Here is a 21,164-nt window from a genome sequence, read left to right as displayed (position 1 = left end):
AGCAAATAGGCACTAAAGCCTGAAGTCTAGGGACACCTGGGTGGCTCAATTGGTTGGGCATCCGACATCGGCCCAGGTCATGATCTGACAGTTCGTGGGTTCGAGCCCCGCGTCGGGCTCTGTGCTGACAGCTAGCTCAGAGCCTGGAGCCTGCTTAAGATTTTGTATCTCCCTCTCTCTCTGACCCTCCCTTGCTCACGCTGTCTCTCTCTCTCTCTCACACAAATAAATAAAAACATTAAAAAAAATTTAAAAAATAAATCCTGAAGTCTATTTAGGTCTTAAAATTAAGTACGTTCAAGATGTTAGTTTCTCTGGTGTATGCCCTATTGAAGCCTTTCTGAGCAGAATGCATTGAGTTGGGTCTTTTCATTAGGGATTCTGTGGGAAACAAAATCATGTGGGGACCTTTGGGAGCATAGCTCACCCACACTCTGCCTGAGATAATGGATGGCATTTTTGGCTATCTCTTCACTGATGTGCAGCAACATTTATTGGTACACATTGTTTTAAAGCAAACTGCAGGAAGAAGCTGACCCGTCTCTTCTCTGGTATATGCAGAGCATTTTTCAAGTCCCTCACAAAAGGCTAGAATATAGCCACTCTGTAGACATTTATATTGTAGAAGATAATCCGGAGGGCATGAATTTCTTTAGTAGCTGAAGTTATACTGGTGCAGGTAAGATTATTGCAAATTCCTAATTAGCCAATTAGCCTATTCCAGATAGCCTAATTTGGATACCTTTGCCCAGCTTTATGTATCAGAGAGATACATTAAGGAATACACTTTGGCATTTGTTATTTCTTGATTAGGGAGCAAGTGAAAGTTTAAGTTCTCCTTACCTTGGGTGTAGCATGAATTGGAAGAGACTTAAAGCCTTCCCTTCCTATAATCCCATAATATCCGTTAGTCCTTTTTTTTGTTTGTTTGTTTGTTTGTTTATGATCAGTTGGCCTTTTATCGATCTTGTTTAAGTGTTTTGCAAACACAGCCACAAGACAAATGTATGCCTGAGCTCTTGGGTTTAGGTTATTTTGCTGTTTCCCTCCCTGAACTGAGAATAAGGTGAGGGGAAACAGCTGCTCTATGTCTTTTGTTGTACAGTGTGGAGCTTGAAGGCTGATGTTAGAAGAGAGGATTTCCAGGTGAGTGGTACCCAGATAAATGGTTCATTCTTTGATATCTGTATTAATTAAAGTAACAATGGCTACTGCAGCAAACAAAATTTTAGTTGCTTAACAAACTAGTAGTTTCTCATCCATTGAAAATCCAAATGGGTCTTTCACAGCAGGTGATTTTCTTACAAGCTGTGATTTAGAGACCTGGGCTGCTGCTTCCATCTTGTCCGCCCTGTCTTCATCATGTGGCTCCTGTGTTTCTGTCTTGGGGAAAGAGCATGGAAGACATGCATGAGTGCTTTTCTATTGCCCAGGCCTGAAAATGGTTCATGACTATCCTGCTCACATTCCACTGCCTAAAACTCAGGAAAGTAGTCACACCTGACTGTAAAGGAGGCAGAAGTTGATAGTATAGCTGTGGACTCAGGAAGAAAGGAATAAGAATTGGTGAATACCCAGTCAGTTAATATCATAGTTGCCAGATCTGAACAGGGAACAATAGCAAAGCAAAGGTAAGAAATGAACCTCCTTGGATTAAGAGCCAAGAAGATCCAGATCTTGAATTCTAAGATAGTGACACAATTGAGAGGCTTATCACAATTCCCTGAGTAGAAGTAAGTGTTGTAGGCAACCTTGAGTACAGCCTTCTGTTCTATTTATGGATTTGGTCGGGGGGGGGGGGGGGGGGGGGGGGGGCGGCAGTTAAATGAGCCAATAGCAAGTGACTATGAAAATGAGTGTGTGTGTGTGTGTGTGTGTTTGGCTTAAATCCAATGGCAGACCACAAATACAAGCAATAATGAGCTAAGTATCCGACTCTTGATTTCTACTCAGGTCTGCTCATGGTTCGTGAGTTTGAGCCCTGCGTCGAGCTCTGTGCTAACAGTGAAGAGCCTGCTCCGGATTCTGTCTCTCCCTGCCTCTATCTCCCCACCCCATCTCAAAATAATTAAATAAATAAACACTTATAGACTTTAAATTTAGACAGAAAAGATTTAAAAATTCTGTGGTCTCTGTGTTAGGGGAAACCACTAGTTTTAAACTTGATAAAAATAACTCCTAAATAGTTAATTAAAAATTTGGAAACAATAGCTGTCAATGTTTATATATTTATAATATGTATGTTTCACATTTTATATGAGAAATTTAAATAGTGTTTTTGGAACTTTAGAAGATAGCTGTGTTGTAAATGTTATTTTACTGCAGATGGAACTTAGTAAAATAATTACTTGTATGATTCTATATCTGATAATAGATTATACTTTCTAAACCAAAGTCATATGATTAGATAATCAGATGTATTTCATAGTATTTTGTTTTCTTTCCCCCTTTTTCTCCAGGAGAAAAGTGGAAATTATGCATACTCATAGTCTTTTCACTCTTCTTGGAGAAAGGCTGATGTTGCATACAAACACTGTGACTGTCACCACATACAACACACTTTATGAGGTAAAAAAAAGATGTGTGATGACTACTTAAATGTATTTAGTGGAAGCCTTCTGTGTAATTGGGATCAGTAGTTGGTCAATTAATCAAACATCCAGAAATCATTGTTTAAAGAAATGAACACCTTCTTAAATTTTAAAATTTTATTTTAAAACATACCCATGTACATTAATTTGCCAATCTTTTTATGTTGGTCCAAGGTCTTTTCTTTTAGTATGGGTTTCCCAATTGACTTTGTGCAGTTTTTCTCACATAAACCACACCTATTATGTATTATATATTAGGTTTCTCCCTCCCTCCCCCTTCACTAATTCTTTCTATCTCTGTCTCCTTTGCAACTACCAACATTAACCTAGAGTTGATAGTGAGATAAGTTATAGGTTAAAATTATTTGTGAAAGCAATATCTTGGAGGAGCAGTAGATTTCATCATTTCAATTCACAGATTCAATTCTCAACATTTCTACCATATGGCCATATAGCTTAGGCTCCATATTTTCTGTGAAATATATGTACTACCTTCCAGAGTAGCTATTTTCTTGGGGTGCCTGAGTGGCTCAGTCGGTTAAGTGTCTGACTTTGGCTCAGGTCATGATCTTGCGGTCGTGGGTTCGAGCCCCATATCGGGTTCTGTGCTGACAGCTCTGAGCCTGGAGCCTGTTTCAGATTCTGTGTCTCCCTCTCTCTCTCTGCCCCTCCCTTGCTAACACTCTGTCTCTATCTTATAAATAAATAAACATTAAAAAAATTTTAAATAAAACAAAACAAAAAAACAAAGCTGTTTTTATTTTTAAGGACCAGTAAAATATGAATAATAATCCCTATGTTAACCTAAAAACCTTAATTCTACTTTCCTGCCGCTGGCCTTCGCTGGCCCTATTTCTTTTCTCTAGTATGAAGATCAGCAAACTACTAACACCTGTCTTTGTGTGGCTAGGAGCCAAGGCTTGTTTTTCTATCTTAAAATGGTTAAAAATAAGCAAAAGAAAAATAAAATATGACACATAAAAAGCAGACAAAATTAATTTTCAGTGTCCATAAATACTTTTGTTGGCACACCCCTGTGCTTATTCCTATACATACTGCTTGTGGTTGCTTTTGTGTCATAGCAGCAGAGTTGAATAAGTGCAACAGAGAATGTTTGTCATGTTCTCATCTCACTTTGCGTGCTGCTCTGTGCACTACAGATCACAGCACGCAATAACTTGATACTGTTTCACATTTCACAGGTATTTTGAATCTGTTTGTTTGATACCAGTGCATAACCATCATGTCAGAATAAGAAAAGTGGACTTCAGATCTCACACTTTTATTTTTTAATGTTTTTATTTTGTTCTGAGAGAGAGGGAGAGATACACACACACACACAGCTTGAGCAGGGGAGGGTCAGAGAGAGAAACAGGTTGAAACAGTCTCCAGGCTCTGGGCTAGCTGTCAGCACAGAGCCCGATGTGGGGCTCGAACCCACGAACTGTGAGCTCATGACCTGAGCCAAAGTTGGGTGCTTAACTGACTGAGCCACCCAGGTGCCCCTCACACTTTTAAAATACAATGGAGTGTGAATTATTTTGTTACAGATTTAGATGCCAAAGCATTTTACCTGTTATACAAGGACACTATTATACATCGATGCTAATAGATTAAACACTTGTAATATGCTTAACTCAGAAAAACAGTAGTCATAAAATTATAAAATATCATCATTGCATATTTCTTCCCAAAAATAAAATAATGAAATGAGAGACCTTGAGAAGGGCAGTTGCTGAAATTCTGAATGGAACTGAACTACTATTTTAAATTCATATGGAACAAATTCAAACTCCTCTAATACTACATTTGTTTCATCTAAGAGATACTATATCTCAGTTCTAGCTTTGGATGGCCCACAAGCAGAGGATACTTTTTACATTTTTAAATGATGAGAATAAAAGAAGAATATTTTGTGGTGTGTAATTTGATAAAATTCAAATTTCATATTTATAAAGTTTTATTGGAACATAGTTACACTTATTCATTTAGTCTGTGAGCGATTTCATACCATAAGGACAGAATTGAGTTGTTGTGACAATGATCATATAACCCACAAGTCCTAAAATAGTGTTTTATCTTAACTTTCTGTAAAAATTTTGCTGCAAAGATAAAATTTTCTGCTGCAATAGAGAAATGTCTCTCCTCTCTGTTGTTTTTATTAAAAAGTACATTTTAATCTGATATCAGAATGAATATGCATTCATTATAGAAATTTGGAAAATACAGAAAAACACCAAAAAAGTTTACTTTTAATTTCTCCATTAGTGCTGAATTATATATAAAGTTTTCTTTCTCAACTCACATACACATACAGACACACATACAAAAAACTCCTGAAATATCATCCTGCACGTAGCTTTGGATTCTCCTTTTTCCATTTAACAACATACTGCAAATATTTTCATTCTAAGATGTTCATCTTAGTTGGGGAGGGCAAAATTTTCTGGTAAAGGGCCAGAGAATAGATATTTTCTAGGCTTTGTGGTAGTCTTAGTTGCCCAGACTGCTGTAACAGAATACCACAGACCAGGTGGCTTATAAACAAAAGAAATTTGTATCTTACAGTTTTGAAGGCTGGCAAGTCCATTATCAAGGCACTGGTGGATTTGGTGTTTGGTGAGGACTCACTTCATGGTTTAGAAACCATCTTTTCACTGTGTCCTCACATGGCAGAAATGTCAAGGGGGTTCTTAGATTTCTTTTATTTAGTCTGACCTTCATGAGGGTTCTGTAGCCCTAAACATCTTCTAAAAGGCCCCACACCTCTAAATACCATCACACCGGGGATTGGTTTTCCACACAGGAATTTGTGGGTTCACAAACGTTCAGTCTGTAGCAGTAGGCAATATGGTGTCTGCGGAACTACCCAGCTCTCCATTTGTGGCTCAGAAGCAGTTGTAGACAGTATGAACCAAATGGGTGTCCTGGTCAATAAAACTGTATTGTATCTGTTTTATTTTATATGTGTTTACAAAAGCAGATGGTATCTGGATAATATTTTGACCTCAGATCTGTAACATTACTTTCAGCTGTTTTATTTCATCTTTTTTCCTCTTTTATATTATAATCAGTACATTTAAGAGTAAATTAATAAACTCCTTTGGCTGCTCTGTTTCTTTCATTTCTAAGCTTAATATTACAAGTTTGTGTTAGTCATTCATCTAATTACATGATTTGTAAATGCTTATTGTCCAGAACACTGCTTTTGTGAGTTGTTTCAGTAGTTTTTTTTTTAGTATTGCTCCGATATTTGACCTACAGAGCTGAATAAGAATTAATAATAGAAAAGCTTACCGTATACAAATCATCTTGATTCTGATATTATATTTCCCTAATAATAGTAACTGTTTTAGATGACGTATTTCCTGTGACACTTTGGTGTAAGTACTTTACATAAATTATCTCAGAATCTTACACCAAAAGTATGAAACTGGATTTGTTTTTGTTGCCTTTTTAAAATAACTGAGAATCATAGGTTAAACAAATTTTTTCTGTGTCTCACCACTAATAAATGGTCATAAGTTAGGCAGATTCCATAATGTATGTGCATAAGGTAAAAAAAAAAAATGTCAATCTGCCTTTGGTGGATAACACGAAAGTCCTCTGAATCAAAAGTGTGCTACAGTATCAGATTAGAGCTCTATCTATTTGTGTTTCTATCTACTTGTGTTTCTATCTTGGTTTTCTTAGACTAATCCTTCTCTGGTTGATGATCTGTGTATGTCTTTTAAAATCATTTTTTGCCTACACGAATTTCTAACCCTCTGCTTGTTTGACCAATTCATGTCAAGAGAGTAGAATGTCTTTGTAGTTAGTGAAACCTTATATTAAAATAAGAATGTAGCATAACACTGTATTATGTTGAATTAGAAAAATCATTAGGTGCTCTTAATCGTAAAGTAAGAACATACATATTTCTATAATTTTCCTACAAAGTGGCTCAGTAGCAAGTGCAGCAGCATTTTTACCTACCATCTATACTCATATGCACTCTCTTCGTATCCAGAGTTTACTCTCCAGTGATACTCTATGTTAAAAGAGCCAAGTTGTTGCCAATTCCGTGTTTTAGGTGGAGAGCACCAAGCAGGACTTACATCCCTGGCAACAATCATTTTGTTGATAGTCTTCAGTTTGAAAGCTCTTTTTACCTTCATTACTTTAACCCCAAGCAGTGTGTCAAAATCAGTTTCAGTACAACTGTAGGAGAGTATAAAGTCAAGTACAGAAGCCATAAAGAGCTATGTCAAACCTGTGGTCTTGAAAATGATACTTTAGAATAGGAGATTTTTGTAAAGTTTTCGGAAGGCCAGTTAAGATAAGGTCGAGGCCACTGTGATCTTTAAAATCCTAAATCTGAGGCCCCTGGGTGGCTCAGTAGGTTAGGTATCAGAGTTTGGCTCAGGTCATGATCTCACAGTTCATGAGTTCGAGTCTTACTCACATTGGGCTCTCTGCTGTCGGCGCAGAGCCCACTTCAGATCCTCTGTCCCCCTCTTTCTCTGCCCCTCCCTTGCCTGTGTGTGCGCTCTCTCTCTCTCAAAACAAACAAACAAACTGAAAAAAAAAAAAACCAAGGAAATCTCTCTTTAAAAGCCATTCTGAGGGGCGCCTGGGTGGCTTAGTCGGTTAAGCGTCCGACTTTCGCTTAGGTCATGATCTCACGGTTCGTGGGTTCGAGCCCCGCGTCGGGCTCTGTGCTGACTGCCAGCTCAGAGCCTGGAGCCTGTTTCAGTCTGTGACTCCCTCTCTCTCTGACCCTCCCCTGCTCACACTGTCTCTCTCTCCTAGAAATAAATAAATTAAAAAAAAAAAAAAAGCCATTCTGAGTCCAATAATGCCTATCATAGAATAAACAACAGATATTAAAAGACAAAGTAACTTAGACCTTTTGGCAGTAACTTAGACCTCAGCCACCATTGTATAAGAGATATAAAGATCTATCCCTATTGTGAAAATTTTTTTTAATTATTAAGGAAATATCTTTTTCTTAAGTTTTCTGCAGTGAATTTATTCTTATAGGTCCTATACTAAGAAGTAAATTGGCTTTAATGAACTCTTCTTTGAAATAACTCAAAATTATTTTATATACAAATACTTTTTGAGAATTACACTCTTTGCAAAATTTGTATCTTAAGTTGATTTATTTGCTTTACTTTTGCTTTTTTATTCCATCTCTAAATTATGGGTAATTATATTTTCTTAATACTTGGTAGGACTCTCGAATATACTTAATAATAATTTTTTAGATTTTAAAATATGTCTTCTAAGGGCAAAACTGGATTTTTCTGTTTGATATAGATCTCCACAACACTATCTGATTACTTACTTTATTAAGTATTGGGATATTAATTTTACCTCATAGGTTTGGGTTTACTATTTCCCTTTATATACTCTTCCTATAATTCAGTTAAATATTAATGTAGAATTAAATATTCAGTTAAATATTCTGTAGACAGAAGCAACCAGGTTTGGGACTTCTCATCTAAAGAGCTCAATGTCTTACAGAAATAGTGACCTGATTTTTTTTTTTTTACTTTCAAGTTTTTATTTAAATTTCTGTTAGTTAACGTATAGCGTAATATTCGGTTCCGGAGTAGAATTGAGTGATTCATGCACCCAGTGCTCATTACAACAAATTTTGATTTGTTTTGTTTTTTTTTAATAAAAAATGTATATTTATGTATTTTAGTTACTTTTTTCTGTTAGGGTGTAACAGTTTCTGAACACAAATATTTTACAAGGTGGTAGCATGTTTAAAACTTCTAATATCTAGTAATGAAACCCTTTTCTCAAAAATACAGAATCTCATAGATGGACAGTATGTTAAATGTCATCTTGTTCAAATATTCTTTTCCCAGATAAGGAAACTAAGAGTGAAAAATGTAATATAGTTAGTTCCAATTATAAAGATAAAAAGATTCTCTGACCCCAAATACTTAACAGTGGTAAGTGGGGTCAGTAGTTTGCCATTTTAAGAAATAGCCTAGTACTACTTTGGTCTTAGAAATGGAGCCTACTATCCAAAATGACTTCTACATGATGAATCTGGGGAGTGAGCAGGTCAGAGGAAGCTTTAACGGCTCCTGCTTAAGCCTAAGCTCTTTTCTGTGGCCCATGAATTGTGAGACTATTCATTTATAAAATAAAATTTAAATGTATAATGCTAGGCTCAGATCTGTGTGTCTAAATGCATACTTATCAAGTTACCTCCATGGTTATAATTCATTATTGTTCCTCAGCCCTGTCCAAAATGATAGCCACTAGTCATAGGTGGCTATGGAATTCATAAATGCGGCTATGAATTGAGATGTGCTATAAGAGTTGAATACACATTGGATTTCATGCCCATATCTGGCTGTGAACCCTACCTACAATTTTGTTTTTGTAGGGGTTGGGGTTAACATCCTATGCATACCTCTAATCAATACTGGTCAAACCCTCATGACCCATCTTGAATCATATCCTTTCATTAAAATGTTTATATCTATATTCATCTCTTCGTGTTTATATCTCATTATTTCCCTTCTTCTTTTAAAAACTCACATAGGTTATCAGGGCGCTTAGATGGCTCAGTTGGTTAAGCTTCTTCCTACTTCAGCTCAGGTCATATTGCGGTTCTTGGATATGAACCTGAGGCCTGCTTTGGATTCTGCCTCTCCCTCTCTGCCCCTCCCCTTCTCATGTTTGCAGGCTCTCTCTCTTTCTCTCTCTCTCTCTCTCTCTCAAAAATAAGCATTAATAAAACTTTAAAAATAAAAATATAAAAAAATAAAAACTCACCTAGGTTCTTAATGCCAGTCTACCATGTTTTATTATTTAACAGGAGCATATATTTATGCCTGTATTGTGTATTAATTAAGTAATTGATTCTTAAAATATAGTTCCACCTAGTATCTATGTTTCTCATTCCAACCATGTAGCAGAGTGTGGGCATATAATGGTTCTTAATAAGTACACGCTGGGTTGAGTTTCTAAATATGTTTTTGTAATTAAAAAAACTCCTATTTGAATATGTTATAGTTTTCAAATCACCTTTACTTACAGAGCCTTCTTTGATCTTCCTAGCAACTTTATTAGATAGGCAAGACCTTATTATCCTCATCATTAGAAGATTAAATACAGACTCAGAAAGGACAGTATAAAATCATAGATTTTTTTAGATAAATTTTATTTTCTGTGCAATGAGGTTTCTTGTTTTGGGGTGAGAAAGTGTTAACTAATCTTCATCATAGAAGAGAATTGCCTGGTCTTTCCCAAGCTTGTCTACAGTTATTTTGAATCTGTAACCAGGATTTTAGGGATGTTGTCCACAGGGCTGTAGGGCCGCACCAGGGCTTTTTTGGGCAGTCTGGTGTGAGAACTTCTTGTACGCATACAAAACCACTGAATGTTCTTTGGTATTTTCAGATTCCTAGGGTTTGCAAAGAAGTTTTTGTCCCATGTCTCTGCTCCATCTGACTAGTATGTCTGTTGTGCACTGTTCAGTTTCAACACGAGTGTTTAGTTGAAACACAAGTATAGGAAGGAGGGAGGAGAGAGTTTTTTAAGCCCCCTATTTAATGTTTTAGTAATAGGATAGTTTTGGTTTCAAGGCAATATCTTTTTGATAAACATTCCTAATATACATAAGTCAATTTCCTATCTTTATCTTCTTTTTGTTCTTCTCATTTCTGAGCAGAAGGTCAGAAGAGTGCCTCTGCTCGATATCATGGTCTTTTTCTAATCAAAAGGGATCATTTCTGGCTCATGATTAATTTCCTTTCTCCATCCCCCACTTTTATAATATGGCTAAGTACAGCTAGGCTCTCAACGAACTTTTATGGTTTCTCCATAGATATTGTACCTGAACTGAAAGTTATTCAGAACTTAGCATATTAATTTAAACAGGAACTAATATAAAATTATATTCTTATTAACTATAGTCTCATTGGATTTTTGACATATGCAAGAATAGGTATACATGGGCTAAAACCTAAAACACACTGAACAGTCCTATATCCATTGTTTATATATAATTCAGTTATCTATTCTTAAATTTAACGAATGTTTGAATACTGGCATTGTGTCAGGCACTGTGCTGATTGCTAGGAATATACAATGAAAAAGATGTGTAAGAATCCAGCACTCATAGAGACTGCTAAATTTTAGTGGAAAAAATTAGAAAATGTTTTAGAATTCTGTTTTTTCTTGGTTTGGTTAATTTCTTGTCATTTTTGTTACTTGAAAAAAAAGGTTAAAGAAACATTCATTAGTAAATGACAAAGAGCCACATTTTTAATAAAGACTTTTGCTTTATCACACTTCATTTTGAAGTTGGGACCCAGGCTCAGACATTATTTTTTCTTTAATTGTCTTACTTTTTCCTTCTGTAGATATTGGTTCTTTTTTGCCTTTATCCATTTCCAACAAAATTTGAAACCTGAAGAGTTAAAGAGTATAGAAGTTTTGGAATTACTAGAGGACCCTTGTAAGAAGGTTTCGTTTGATTTTGACGGAATTGACATTTTTGCAGATTCTTTGTGTATCTATATTTTTAAATTATGATTTAAATTATTTCCTAAATGAAATTCAAATTCTTCATCTTTCAGATCTTGACTGAGCAAGTATGTACTCAAGTTGTACACAAACCACATCCAGAGCCAGATTCTACAGTGAAAATTCAGAATCCAAGTAAGCAAATGGCAACACACTCATTTATATATAACCTATATATGTAACCTATGCTATACTTTTCATCCCTGTGACTTACCTATTGTACAACTGGGAGTGTGTAATTCTTAATTACTTTCACCTATTTCATTTTCCCATCTCCCTACGTCCCTCTCATTTGACAACCACCAGTTCTCTAGTTATGAGTGTATTTATGTTTTTTTTTTCTGTTTTTTAGATTCCACATGTAAGTCAAATCATGTGGTATTTGACTCTCTCCTTCTGACTAATTTCTCTTAGCATAGTACCCTCTAGGACCATTCATATTGTTGCAAAAGGCAAGATCTCACTTTATGACTAATATTCTATTGTGTATAAATACCACATCTTCTTTAGCTGTTTATCTGCCGATGGACACTTAGGTTGCTTCCATATTCAGCAACTATAAATAATGTTGCATTGAACATAGAGGTACATATATCTTTTATATTTAGTTTTTGCTTTGCTTTGGGTCAGTACCCAGTAGTGGAATTACTGGATCATGATGTTATGTTCTATTTTTAATTGTTGAAGACCCTTCACACTGTTTTCCACGGTGGCTGCACCAAGTTACAGTTTTGCCAACGGTGCAGGAACGTTCCCTTTTCTCCACACTCCACATCCTCACCAACACTTGTTATTTCTTTTTTCTTTTTTTCTTTTTTCTTATAGTAATCCAGATGGCAGTTTTTTATCTTAATGCAGTAGTGACATGGTGACATGTGAAACTAAATCAAAACTTTTCCTCACCACCTTAATTATTATGACAATTACCACAGTTCATGTTACTTCTAACTCACATACCATAGGGCTAAGTTGCAAATGAGTAAAACTTTTTGAGTGGAAAATACGCAGTTATTAATCTTGACATTTTTGTGTGTGCATTTACAGTGATCCTTAAGGTGGTGGCCACTTTGTTAAAAAACTCTACACCAAGTGCAGAACTGATGGAAGTTCGTCGTTTATTTTTATCTGACATGATAAAACTTTTCAGTAACAGCCGTGAAAATAGAAGGTAAGCAGTTTCAATACTATAACAAACCTTTATTCCATAATTATTTACTCTTCTTTATTTTCAATCTCTTTCAAAAAGTTTTTCAAAACTTTCCCATATCGCTAAATACTTGTAAGAAAAGGCATTTTATGTTTCTTTGATGTCATGTACATTCACGATACCTATATTTACTTTTATATTTTTATTTGGTCATGCGGGCATTATATTTTAATTATGGATACGAGTACACATACTCACACAAGCTTACTTCAAATAACCATTCCTTTCGGTGATACCTGTGCATTGTAATTGTGTTGGATTTGCTCATATTCATCTCTGCTTTTCTCAATTTTTGTCCGATAATGGTTTACTGTGATGCATTTTTAACTTGGTTAAGACACGGGGTACAGTCTAAGGCAAGGGTTGCTTCCTGAGTCCTTAACAGATACTTACTGAATGTCTGGTATGTATCAAGCACTGTGCTGCACACAGGTGGTCTTAGTGTACAGTCTTGGTACAGTTGAGTGGAGAAGATAACAATAAAACAGTGCTTAATATATAATGTGTTAAGTGCATTGTGAGTGCTACAGGTGATGAAGGAAACAATAGCTAAATCTGACTAGGAGAGGTAGGAAGCCAATTTGAAATGATAATTTGGGTTTTTCCAGGTAGAAAAATGAGAGACAGTCATTCCAGGTATATAATATAGAATGTGCAGAATGACTGCACATCTTGCTTTACCTAGGTCAGATCATAATTTCACCCTTTATCTAAATTTTAAAATAGTAAATTCCCATATAATTTAGGTATTTTTAATGAGTTTTTTCCCCACTAGATGCTTATTGCAGTGTTCAGTGTGGCAAGATTGGATGTTTTCTCTCGGCTATATCAATCCTAAAAATTCTGAGGAACAGAAGATTACTGAGATGGTCTACAATATCTTCCGGATTCTGTTGTATCATGCAATAAAATATGAATGGGGAGGATGGAGAGTCTGGGTGGATACCCTCTCAATAGCCCATTCCAAGGTAACAAGAAATGCAGCATTTTATATCATCAGGTTTCTTTCAGCTGTGGATTCAGTGGTTATAGACATGCTTCTGGTGCCATCTTGTGGGCATTTTACATTACGGCCAATTCCTTTATCTCCGCTTTCTTTTCTGTGTTTGGTTTTATTTTCTTTCTGTTCTGTAGCACTGTTAGAGCTTGAAATATTTTGTAGATCATTTATTTGAAATCCATGTTTAGGAACTAGCAATTTTAGACCCCGAACATGACCCCCACATATGTTTGATAGCTTGAGTCTGAGCCAGTAGTTCCTTTACCTCAAGCATACCTACTGGTTCTTAAAAGAATAATTCATGAAATACACTTTGAAATGTACTTTTTTAAAAGCAATGAGAAATTGCTCTTATTTCCAAGTGAATTATGAATAAGTATTTAAGTTCAGTGCTATTTTAATTGCATTATCTTTTCTTTTTAATTCTAAGAATCTGTATATCTATATTTTAAATGTCATCTGATCTTTGGTGAGAGAAAGTAGTGGGTTAAGATGAACATTTCTGTACACATTAGATTCTGGAAAATCAGAGTTAAAATTTCTCATTATGTGGTGTCCTAGAAAAACCATGGGTGTCAGAAGTTTGGCTTTGTCCAGTCTGTGCCACAATTCAGTTTTGTGGCTTTAGGAAATTCATTTAGTCCTTTTGTTCAAGGGTTAGAAGAATGTTCTTTTTAATGGTTTTTAAGATGTGCAGATCATAAATATTTTAGGTCTTGGGGGCTGTATAGACTCTGAAGCAGCTATTTAACTCTGCTGTGTGGTGTGAAAATACCATAAGCAACATGTAAGAAATGAACATGGCTCCGTTCTCATAAAACTTTACTTGCTAAAACAGGTAATAAGCACATTTGATCCATGGGCCATACTTTGACAGCTTCCACTTTGGTCACTTGATTTCCTCCTCTGTAAAATAAAGGAGTTTTTGTGTCAAGATAATCTCCAAAGGAAGATTCTTCTCAATTTAAAATCCTGTTATCATTTAAGTCATTATCATATGTGCCTATAAGGAAAGATTTTGAACTTTATTATTTTCAATTTTAGAAGAGCTTTTATTTCTGTTAAAACTTACATTTTATAATGTATTGGCACACTTTATCATTACATTAACAAATTTTAAAATAGTATTTGATAAGAAAAACATTGTATGTTTTATGAAAAAATATATTTCATAATTATTCTTAAACAAGCTTATATAAAATAACCAGTTAGTCTATATAAAGATAAAATTGTGATGCTTTAACAGTTTAAAAATGTGTATATTTATAGATATGTGTGATTTTAATAAAATCTCAGTTGTTAGAAGTAGGCACACATGAATAATAGATGGTGAAACTGATATGGTAATACTTTGGATATTATATGTTATTAGCCAATTTTCTGTTTTAGCTGACCTCAAATGTAGGCATTCAACTGGCATATTAGGTTAGGGTAACACTGAAATTTTCACCCTAAAAGAAAAGATTACTTAAAACTCTAATGTTGCTAGTTTACTTGACTGTGTTTTTGGACATGATATGAATATATATAGTACACATACATACACATATATAAAATAAATCATATATAACTGATGATTATTTCCAGTTACTTAATGAAACTTAAGATTCATACGTGCTACATTTGAAATCTTCTTTATTTTGATACGATTTTTGCTACTAACATAACTTTATTAGTATTTTTTTTCCTCCTTGGTGTATATATACATATATATATAAAATGCCTCAATATTTTCTTTGCTTATTCCTAAGGTGACCTATGAAGCACATAAAGAATACCTAGCCAAAATGTATGAAGAATATCAGAGACAAGAGGAGGAAAACATTAAAAAGGGAAAAAAAGGGAATGTGAGCACCATCTCCGGTCTTTCATCCCAGACCACAGGAGCAAAAGGGGGAATGGAAATTCGAGAGATAGAAGATCTTTCCCAAAGCCAGAGCCCCGAAAGTGAGACAGATTACCCTGTCAGCACAGATACTAGAGACCTGCTCATGTCAACAAAAGTGTCCGATGATATTCTTGGAAATTCAGATAGACCGGGAAGTGGTGTACATGTGGAAGTGCATGATCTTTTGGTTGATATAAAAGCAGAGAAAGTAGAAGCAACAGAAGTAAAGCTTGATGATATGGATTTATCACCGGAGACTTTAGTGGGTGGAGAGAACGGTGCCCTTGTGGAAGTTGAATCTTTATTGGATAATGTATATAGCGCTGCTGTTGAGAAACTCCAGAACAATGTACATGGAAGTGTTGGTATCATTAAAAAAAATGAAGAAAAGGATAATGGTCCACTGATAACATTAGCAGATGAGAAAGATGAACTTCCGAATAGCAGTACATCATTTCTCTTTGATAAAATACCTAAACAGGAGGAGAAACTTCTTCCTGAACTTTCTAGCAATCACATTATCCCAAATATCCAGGACACACAAGTACATCTTGGTGTTAGTGATGATCTTGGATTGCTTGCTCACATGACTGGGAGTGTAGACTTAAGTTGTACATCAAGTATAATAGAAGAAAAAGAGTTCAAAATCCATACAACATCCGATGGAATGAGCAGTATTTCTGAAAGAGACTTAGCGTCGTCCTCTAAAGGGTTAGAGTATGCTGAAATGACTGCTACAACTTTGGAAACTGAGTCATCTGGTAGCAAAATTGTACCAAATATTGATGCAGGAAGTATAATTTCAGATACTGAGAGATCTGATGATGGCAAAGAATCAGGAAAGGAAATTCGAAAAATCCAGACCACTGCTACAACACAAGTGAGTTATCCTACATGGGTTCTAAAAATGCACTGGACAGATACTGAGTTGTTAGTAATACAGCAGGGTCATTTCCCAACAGTTACATCATATTTATACTGAATTATGGTCTTATTTAACTTATAAAATCATGTGCTGTGGTAGTATATACAAAAGACATTTAAAATATCTGAATTATATTTCCAACTCCACCACATTCTGTCTGTGTACCTTTGTTGAACCGCTCTGGGCCTGAATTTCCTTATACAGTACAAGTGTTTGTACCAGATTAAAATATGTGTTTAAGGGCTCTACCCATTCTAATATTTTATGACTCTGTGACTAAACTTACACATTTTGTACTCCAGATCTTCATTCTGAATACTTGATTAATTTTAACCTTTTAAGCTTCAGGCCCAACCCTATTCTGTGGATTATAGAAAAGAGGACTTGGAGCCCAGATTGAACTGATAAGTGAAATGAAGGGAAAGGGAAAGGGGACTGTTATTTCTCACGTGCCTACTGTGTTCCAGGCATTGTGCTATATGTTTTCAGATTTAATCCTCACAACCACCCTGTGATGTATGTAGTATGGCTGAGAAAATTTGGGATCATCAGCAGTGAAAATTTTCTTTACAATGACATAGTTAGGAGTCGTGGTTATGAGAAAATTAAAGACTCTTAGGCCTAGTGGTGAGGAAATGTTAGCGCTGTAGTTCTCGCCTCACCAGAGCTAAAAATAGATGATGTTTTCTGATAGGAATTTTAATTGTGGAGCTTTGAGATTTATGACTACTTCCTTATTTTCTAGGCTAAATTACCTTATGATTAAGAATTGAAGAATACTTTTACCCTTAATTATTTGTTTTTTTGTTTGTTCTCTGGGTTTTCCATTCACCATTTAATGTCATCATAGATAAAGTTAACATGTTTCCATTAGGATTGAATTTTATAGAGTAAACCATACCTTTCTGGTGTCTTTGTACTCTAATAACAATCCTTAATAATATATTCTGTGTGGAAAAAACAAAACAAAACTAACAAAACATATATTCTGCCTGCATGTGGGAAAGATATATTTATTTTTTTCTCTATTAACTGCCAGTTTCTGTTTTTGTGGGGGTTGTACTACAATGGTAATGGGAAGGGAGTGGGCATATTGAATTAGGTGAAGATTTAAATGAAAGGAAAGCATGGTGCATTGTTTATTGAACATAATAATCACTAGGCTTGCCTGATTTTCAGAGTTTGTAGGTATTTTCGGGTTTTCTAACTGGTCAAATACGTGTACTATTTTTCTAATTTGAAGTATTGTGAGTAAAAAGGACTTTTGAGTTCACTTTAATCTGTTCAAATAATATTTTTTAATCTTGTGTTTCTAAGTATAGTTAGTTGATGATGTATATCCAGTATACTTCAGTGTGAATTATATGCTCACTTTCGTAAGGGAGAAATGTATCTAATATGAAAACTCCATAAATAAGGGGAAAGAGGACTTGGTTTTCATTGTGAACCCTGGTGTTAGACTTGAGGTATTTGATTTCCTTGCCTAGTTCTTGAAACAGGAAAATAAAAGTAATAGTAGCCTCTAAAGCTCAAAAAGGTTTCTGTCCATGGATTTCACCAGTGAATATGTGTAAAATAGATTAACGTATCAAAGTTACATGGAAAAGCTTTCCTCACTCACCTAACTGTGCTTACTGTTTTTTCTTTCTTGAAATCATATGTTTCTTTGGCAGTCTACAGAAGTTCACCTTTTCTTTCCCTAGGCTGTTCAGGGCCGGTCTATTACACAACAAGACAGAGACCTCCGAGTTGACTTAGGGTTTCGAGGCATGCCGATGACTGAGGAGCAGCGACGACAGTTCAGCCCAGGTCCACGCACTACAATGTTTCGTATTCCTGAGTTTAAGTGGTCTCCGATGCACCAGCGACTTCTCACCGATTTACTGTTTGCATTAGAAACAGATGTACATGTTTGGAGGAGGTAGAAATATTTCTTTTCTTAAATAAGACAACTTTCACTTAAGAAAATGAATGTTTTAGATTACTGACATCACTTGATCCATAGTGAATTATATCATTGAAAATCTCACAAACTGAACTTATTAAAAAATAATCCAACATTGTGGGGCGCCTGGGTGGCTCAGTTGGCTAAGTGTCTGACTCGTGATTTCCGCTCAGGTCATGATCTCATGGTTCATGGCACGCAGCCCCGCGACATCAGGTTCCTCACTGACCGTGTCGGTCTTGCTTGGGATTCTCTCTGCCCCTTCCCTCTTGTGCTCGCTTTCTTTCTCCAAACTAATAAACTTAAAAAAAGAATAATCCAGCATTAAAATTTTACATAGAAACACAGTATTTTCATAAAGGTAATGTTATAAGGACAGGCTCAAATCAAAAGGTATCCAAGAATTTAGGACAATTAAAAAGTAAAAATTTTGCCATCTGCAGTTGCCTGTCTATGTATAGAAGGAATTTAACAACAACAAAAAGGTTCAATTTTGGTTCAGAGCTATTTCCACATTTTTATTCTTTTTCTGCTAAAATTAATAGTGTATACTAAATGTATTCTGGGTAATAAAACTATATAGTGTTAAAATTTAAAATCACCTTATGACATCTATTTTTAGAGCCCTTGCCCTTGAGGTTGTATCAGTTCATATATAATCACTTAAAGAAGACAGTCTACATAAATTAAATCATTACCCTTCTTCACTTTCACTTAATTTTCTAATAGCAGATATTTGACAAATTAAGCAGTTAAAGAGCACATGCACATAAATTAGGAAGTTGGTGGCGGTAACAGAGTACCCCGCTGCCATCGACTTAAACAGTCAGCGACATGATGTTCTCTGACTCAAGGAGACTACTCTGCTCTCATTTTTCCTTCTAAGATTCAAGGTGGCTGACTCAGCTCCTAGCACCACTTCAACATTGGAAACCTGCCCAGACTAGAAGGCAAGGGCTCTCCTTCTTTGTCCTTCATTCCCCTGCTTCCTCTCTTCCTTTTTTCCCTCTTCCCTCTTCTTCCTCTCTTTCCTCTGTTTTCTTTTCCCCGTTTTCTTTTCCTTCTCCTCTACCCCTTCCTCCTCCATCTCCTCTTCATCTACTTATTTTTTCCCTTTCTCACTCCTTACCCTCCCCCTTTATTCTTTTCTAAAAGAAGCCCTCAAGAAATCTTTCCCTTACCTCTCACATGCCAGAAGTCAATTGCCAGCAAAAGGGAATGGAATTATAACGGCTGGCCTATATAGAGCCGTACTGGTTAATAACCTAGTAGCTGGGTAAAGCCAACCTTTTCTATACTTGATCTAGCTCAACAATAGAACAAAATCTAGATTGTGTTAGCAGGGAAGAAGGAATAACTGTTATGGAGAACAGTCGATGTCCGTTATAGAAAGCTTTTACTTCTAATTTTATTTGATGAGTTTGTCCTTAGTCTACTCATATGATAGAAACAATGGTCTTTCCATTATTAGTGTTGTTATATGCTAAATTACCTGGGAATGGTAAATAAATTGGAACACAGTGAAATACATTCCTGTTAGCAGGACATCAATGGAGATATATAGTGTAACTTACTAATTATAATATTAGTAGTCCTCAAATGAGTGATACTCAACTTTGCTTCCCTTAACATAGGATGAATACATAACATACACAAAGATACCATGTGTCTCTGTTTTCGTGAGCTCTCAAAATTTCCCCAAACAGAATCTTACTTAATTTTTTAAAAGACATCTAAGATATCGTAGATGATAAGTTTACAATTCTGAAGAATGAGAATCATTGACTTAAAATTGATCATGGAGTAATCTCTTTTTTTTTTCCCATTAGAAAACAGTTCATATTCTTGACAGACATCAAACTAAGGCAGTATATTTTGGGGGTATCTATATTGCATGTTTTATATGGGAAGGCTGCACTGCTGACCTTTAAGGTCTTTTACCTTTTTAAATTCAGTAAGTCCTTGAATTTTTACTGATTCATTTCTATTTCCCCATCATGTCACTTCTGGGACTAGCCGTACACATTTGCAATATTGCGGGTCACAGGTGGGGCTGCAATCTGGTGATAAAACACAGAAAATACCTGAAAGGTAAATGTGGAATTAAATATCCAGTTGTTCTAGATTACCTGAGGATGGTAAATAAGGAAAACTTATTACAACACAAAATAACAAGCTTTTGTGAATATAAACTTTTTAAGCTAAATTCATTGACTTAATAATTTGCCTTTGAATCTAGTTAAAGCACTGTATTTTTAAAGGAGAAACCCAGAAATGAATTAATATACTAGGATACAAAGAAACTCTGCAGAGCTTAATGTTGTTTTTGGTAATATGATATATCAGTTGTAAATTGTTTTCTTTTCTAATAATTCCATTTTAAGTTTCCCTAGTTCTTCAATATTTTTTACTTTTTAAATGTTACAAATAACATTAAACTAAGAAAATGTTCACTTGTGTTTTGTTTTTGTGCTATTTTAGCCATTCCACAAAGTCTGTAATGGATTTTGTCAATAGCAATGAAAATATTATTTTTGTACATAACACAATTCACCTCATTTCCCAAATGGTAGACAACATCATCATTGCTTGTGGAGGAATTTTACCTTTGCTCTCTGCTGCTACGTCACCGACTGTAAGTACTTTGCTTCCATCTAGTGGTGTGTTTTATAATTACCTGGAAAGCAGATTATATCAAGATTGTCCACCTAAGATTTTTTCCCTTTTCTTTATTTGTGTTGGATTTCAGTTATGTATGTTTATGAAAATATTTCTCTAGTAATTTTGACAAATACTTTTGAAGAAGAGCCATAACTAGAAATGACTTAACTTTATTTTCTATATATGGCCTATCTTTTCAAATATATATTATAGTAAACTTAACATTTTTATTCTGTAACTCTTGAAGTTCTAAATACAAATACATGGTTATTGTGTAAGTAAGTAGAGTCATAAATCTAAATTTAGAAAAAATTATCATTAGATATGCAAAATCTTATGTATATTACTTGGAATATTATTTCTAAACTTAATATTATTTTAAACTACATATGGGAATTTTATATTCCTA

At 35.1% G+C, this 21,164-nt stretch overlaps 1 protein-coding gene across 1 annotated transcript in view; it reads left to right on the top strand.

Moving 5' to 3' along the window:
* NBEA (neurobeachin) overlaps window positions 1-21,164 on the top strand; it is a 693,804-nt gene that overhangs the window by 180,220 nt on the left and 492,420 nt on the right. Inside the window, exons 18-24 of the mRNA XM_039251874.1 lie at window positions 2,460-2,568; window positions 11,183-11,264; window positions 12,174-12,297; window positions 13,112-13,304; window positions 15,088-16,104; window positions 17,853-18,070; window positions 20,576-20,729. Of these exons, the coding sequence (XP_039107805.1) occupies window positions 2,460-2,568; window positions 11,183-11,264; window positions 12,174-12,297; window positions 13,112-13,304; window positions 15,088-16,104; window positions 17,853-18,070; window positions 20,576-20,729 (1,897 nt within the window). The remainder of the gene's footprint in view (window positions 1-2,459; window positions 2,569-11,182; window positions 11,265-12,173; window positions 12,298-13,111; window positions 13,305-15,087; window positions 16,105-17,852; window positions 18,071-20,575; window positions 20,730-21,164) is intronic.

Source organism: Hyaena hyaena, unplaced genomic scaffold (assembly GCF_003009895.1).
Source record: "Hyaena hyaena isolate Hyena2069 unplaced genomic scaffold, ASM300989v1 scaffold_398, whole genome shotgun sequence".
In the NCBI taxonomy this organism is placed as follows: domain Eukaryota; kingdom Metazoa; phylum Chordata; class Mammalia; order Carnivora; family Hyaenidae; genus Hyaena; species Hyaena hyaena.
The sequence above is the reverse complement of the archived record's forward strand: the minus strand, read 5'-3'. Positions and strand labels throughout refer to the sequence as shown.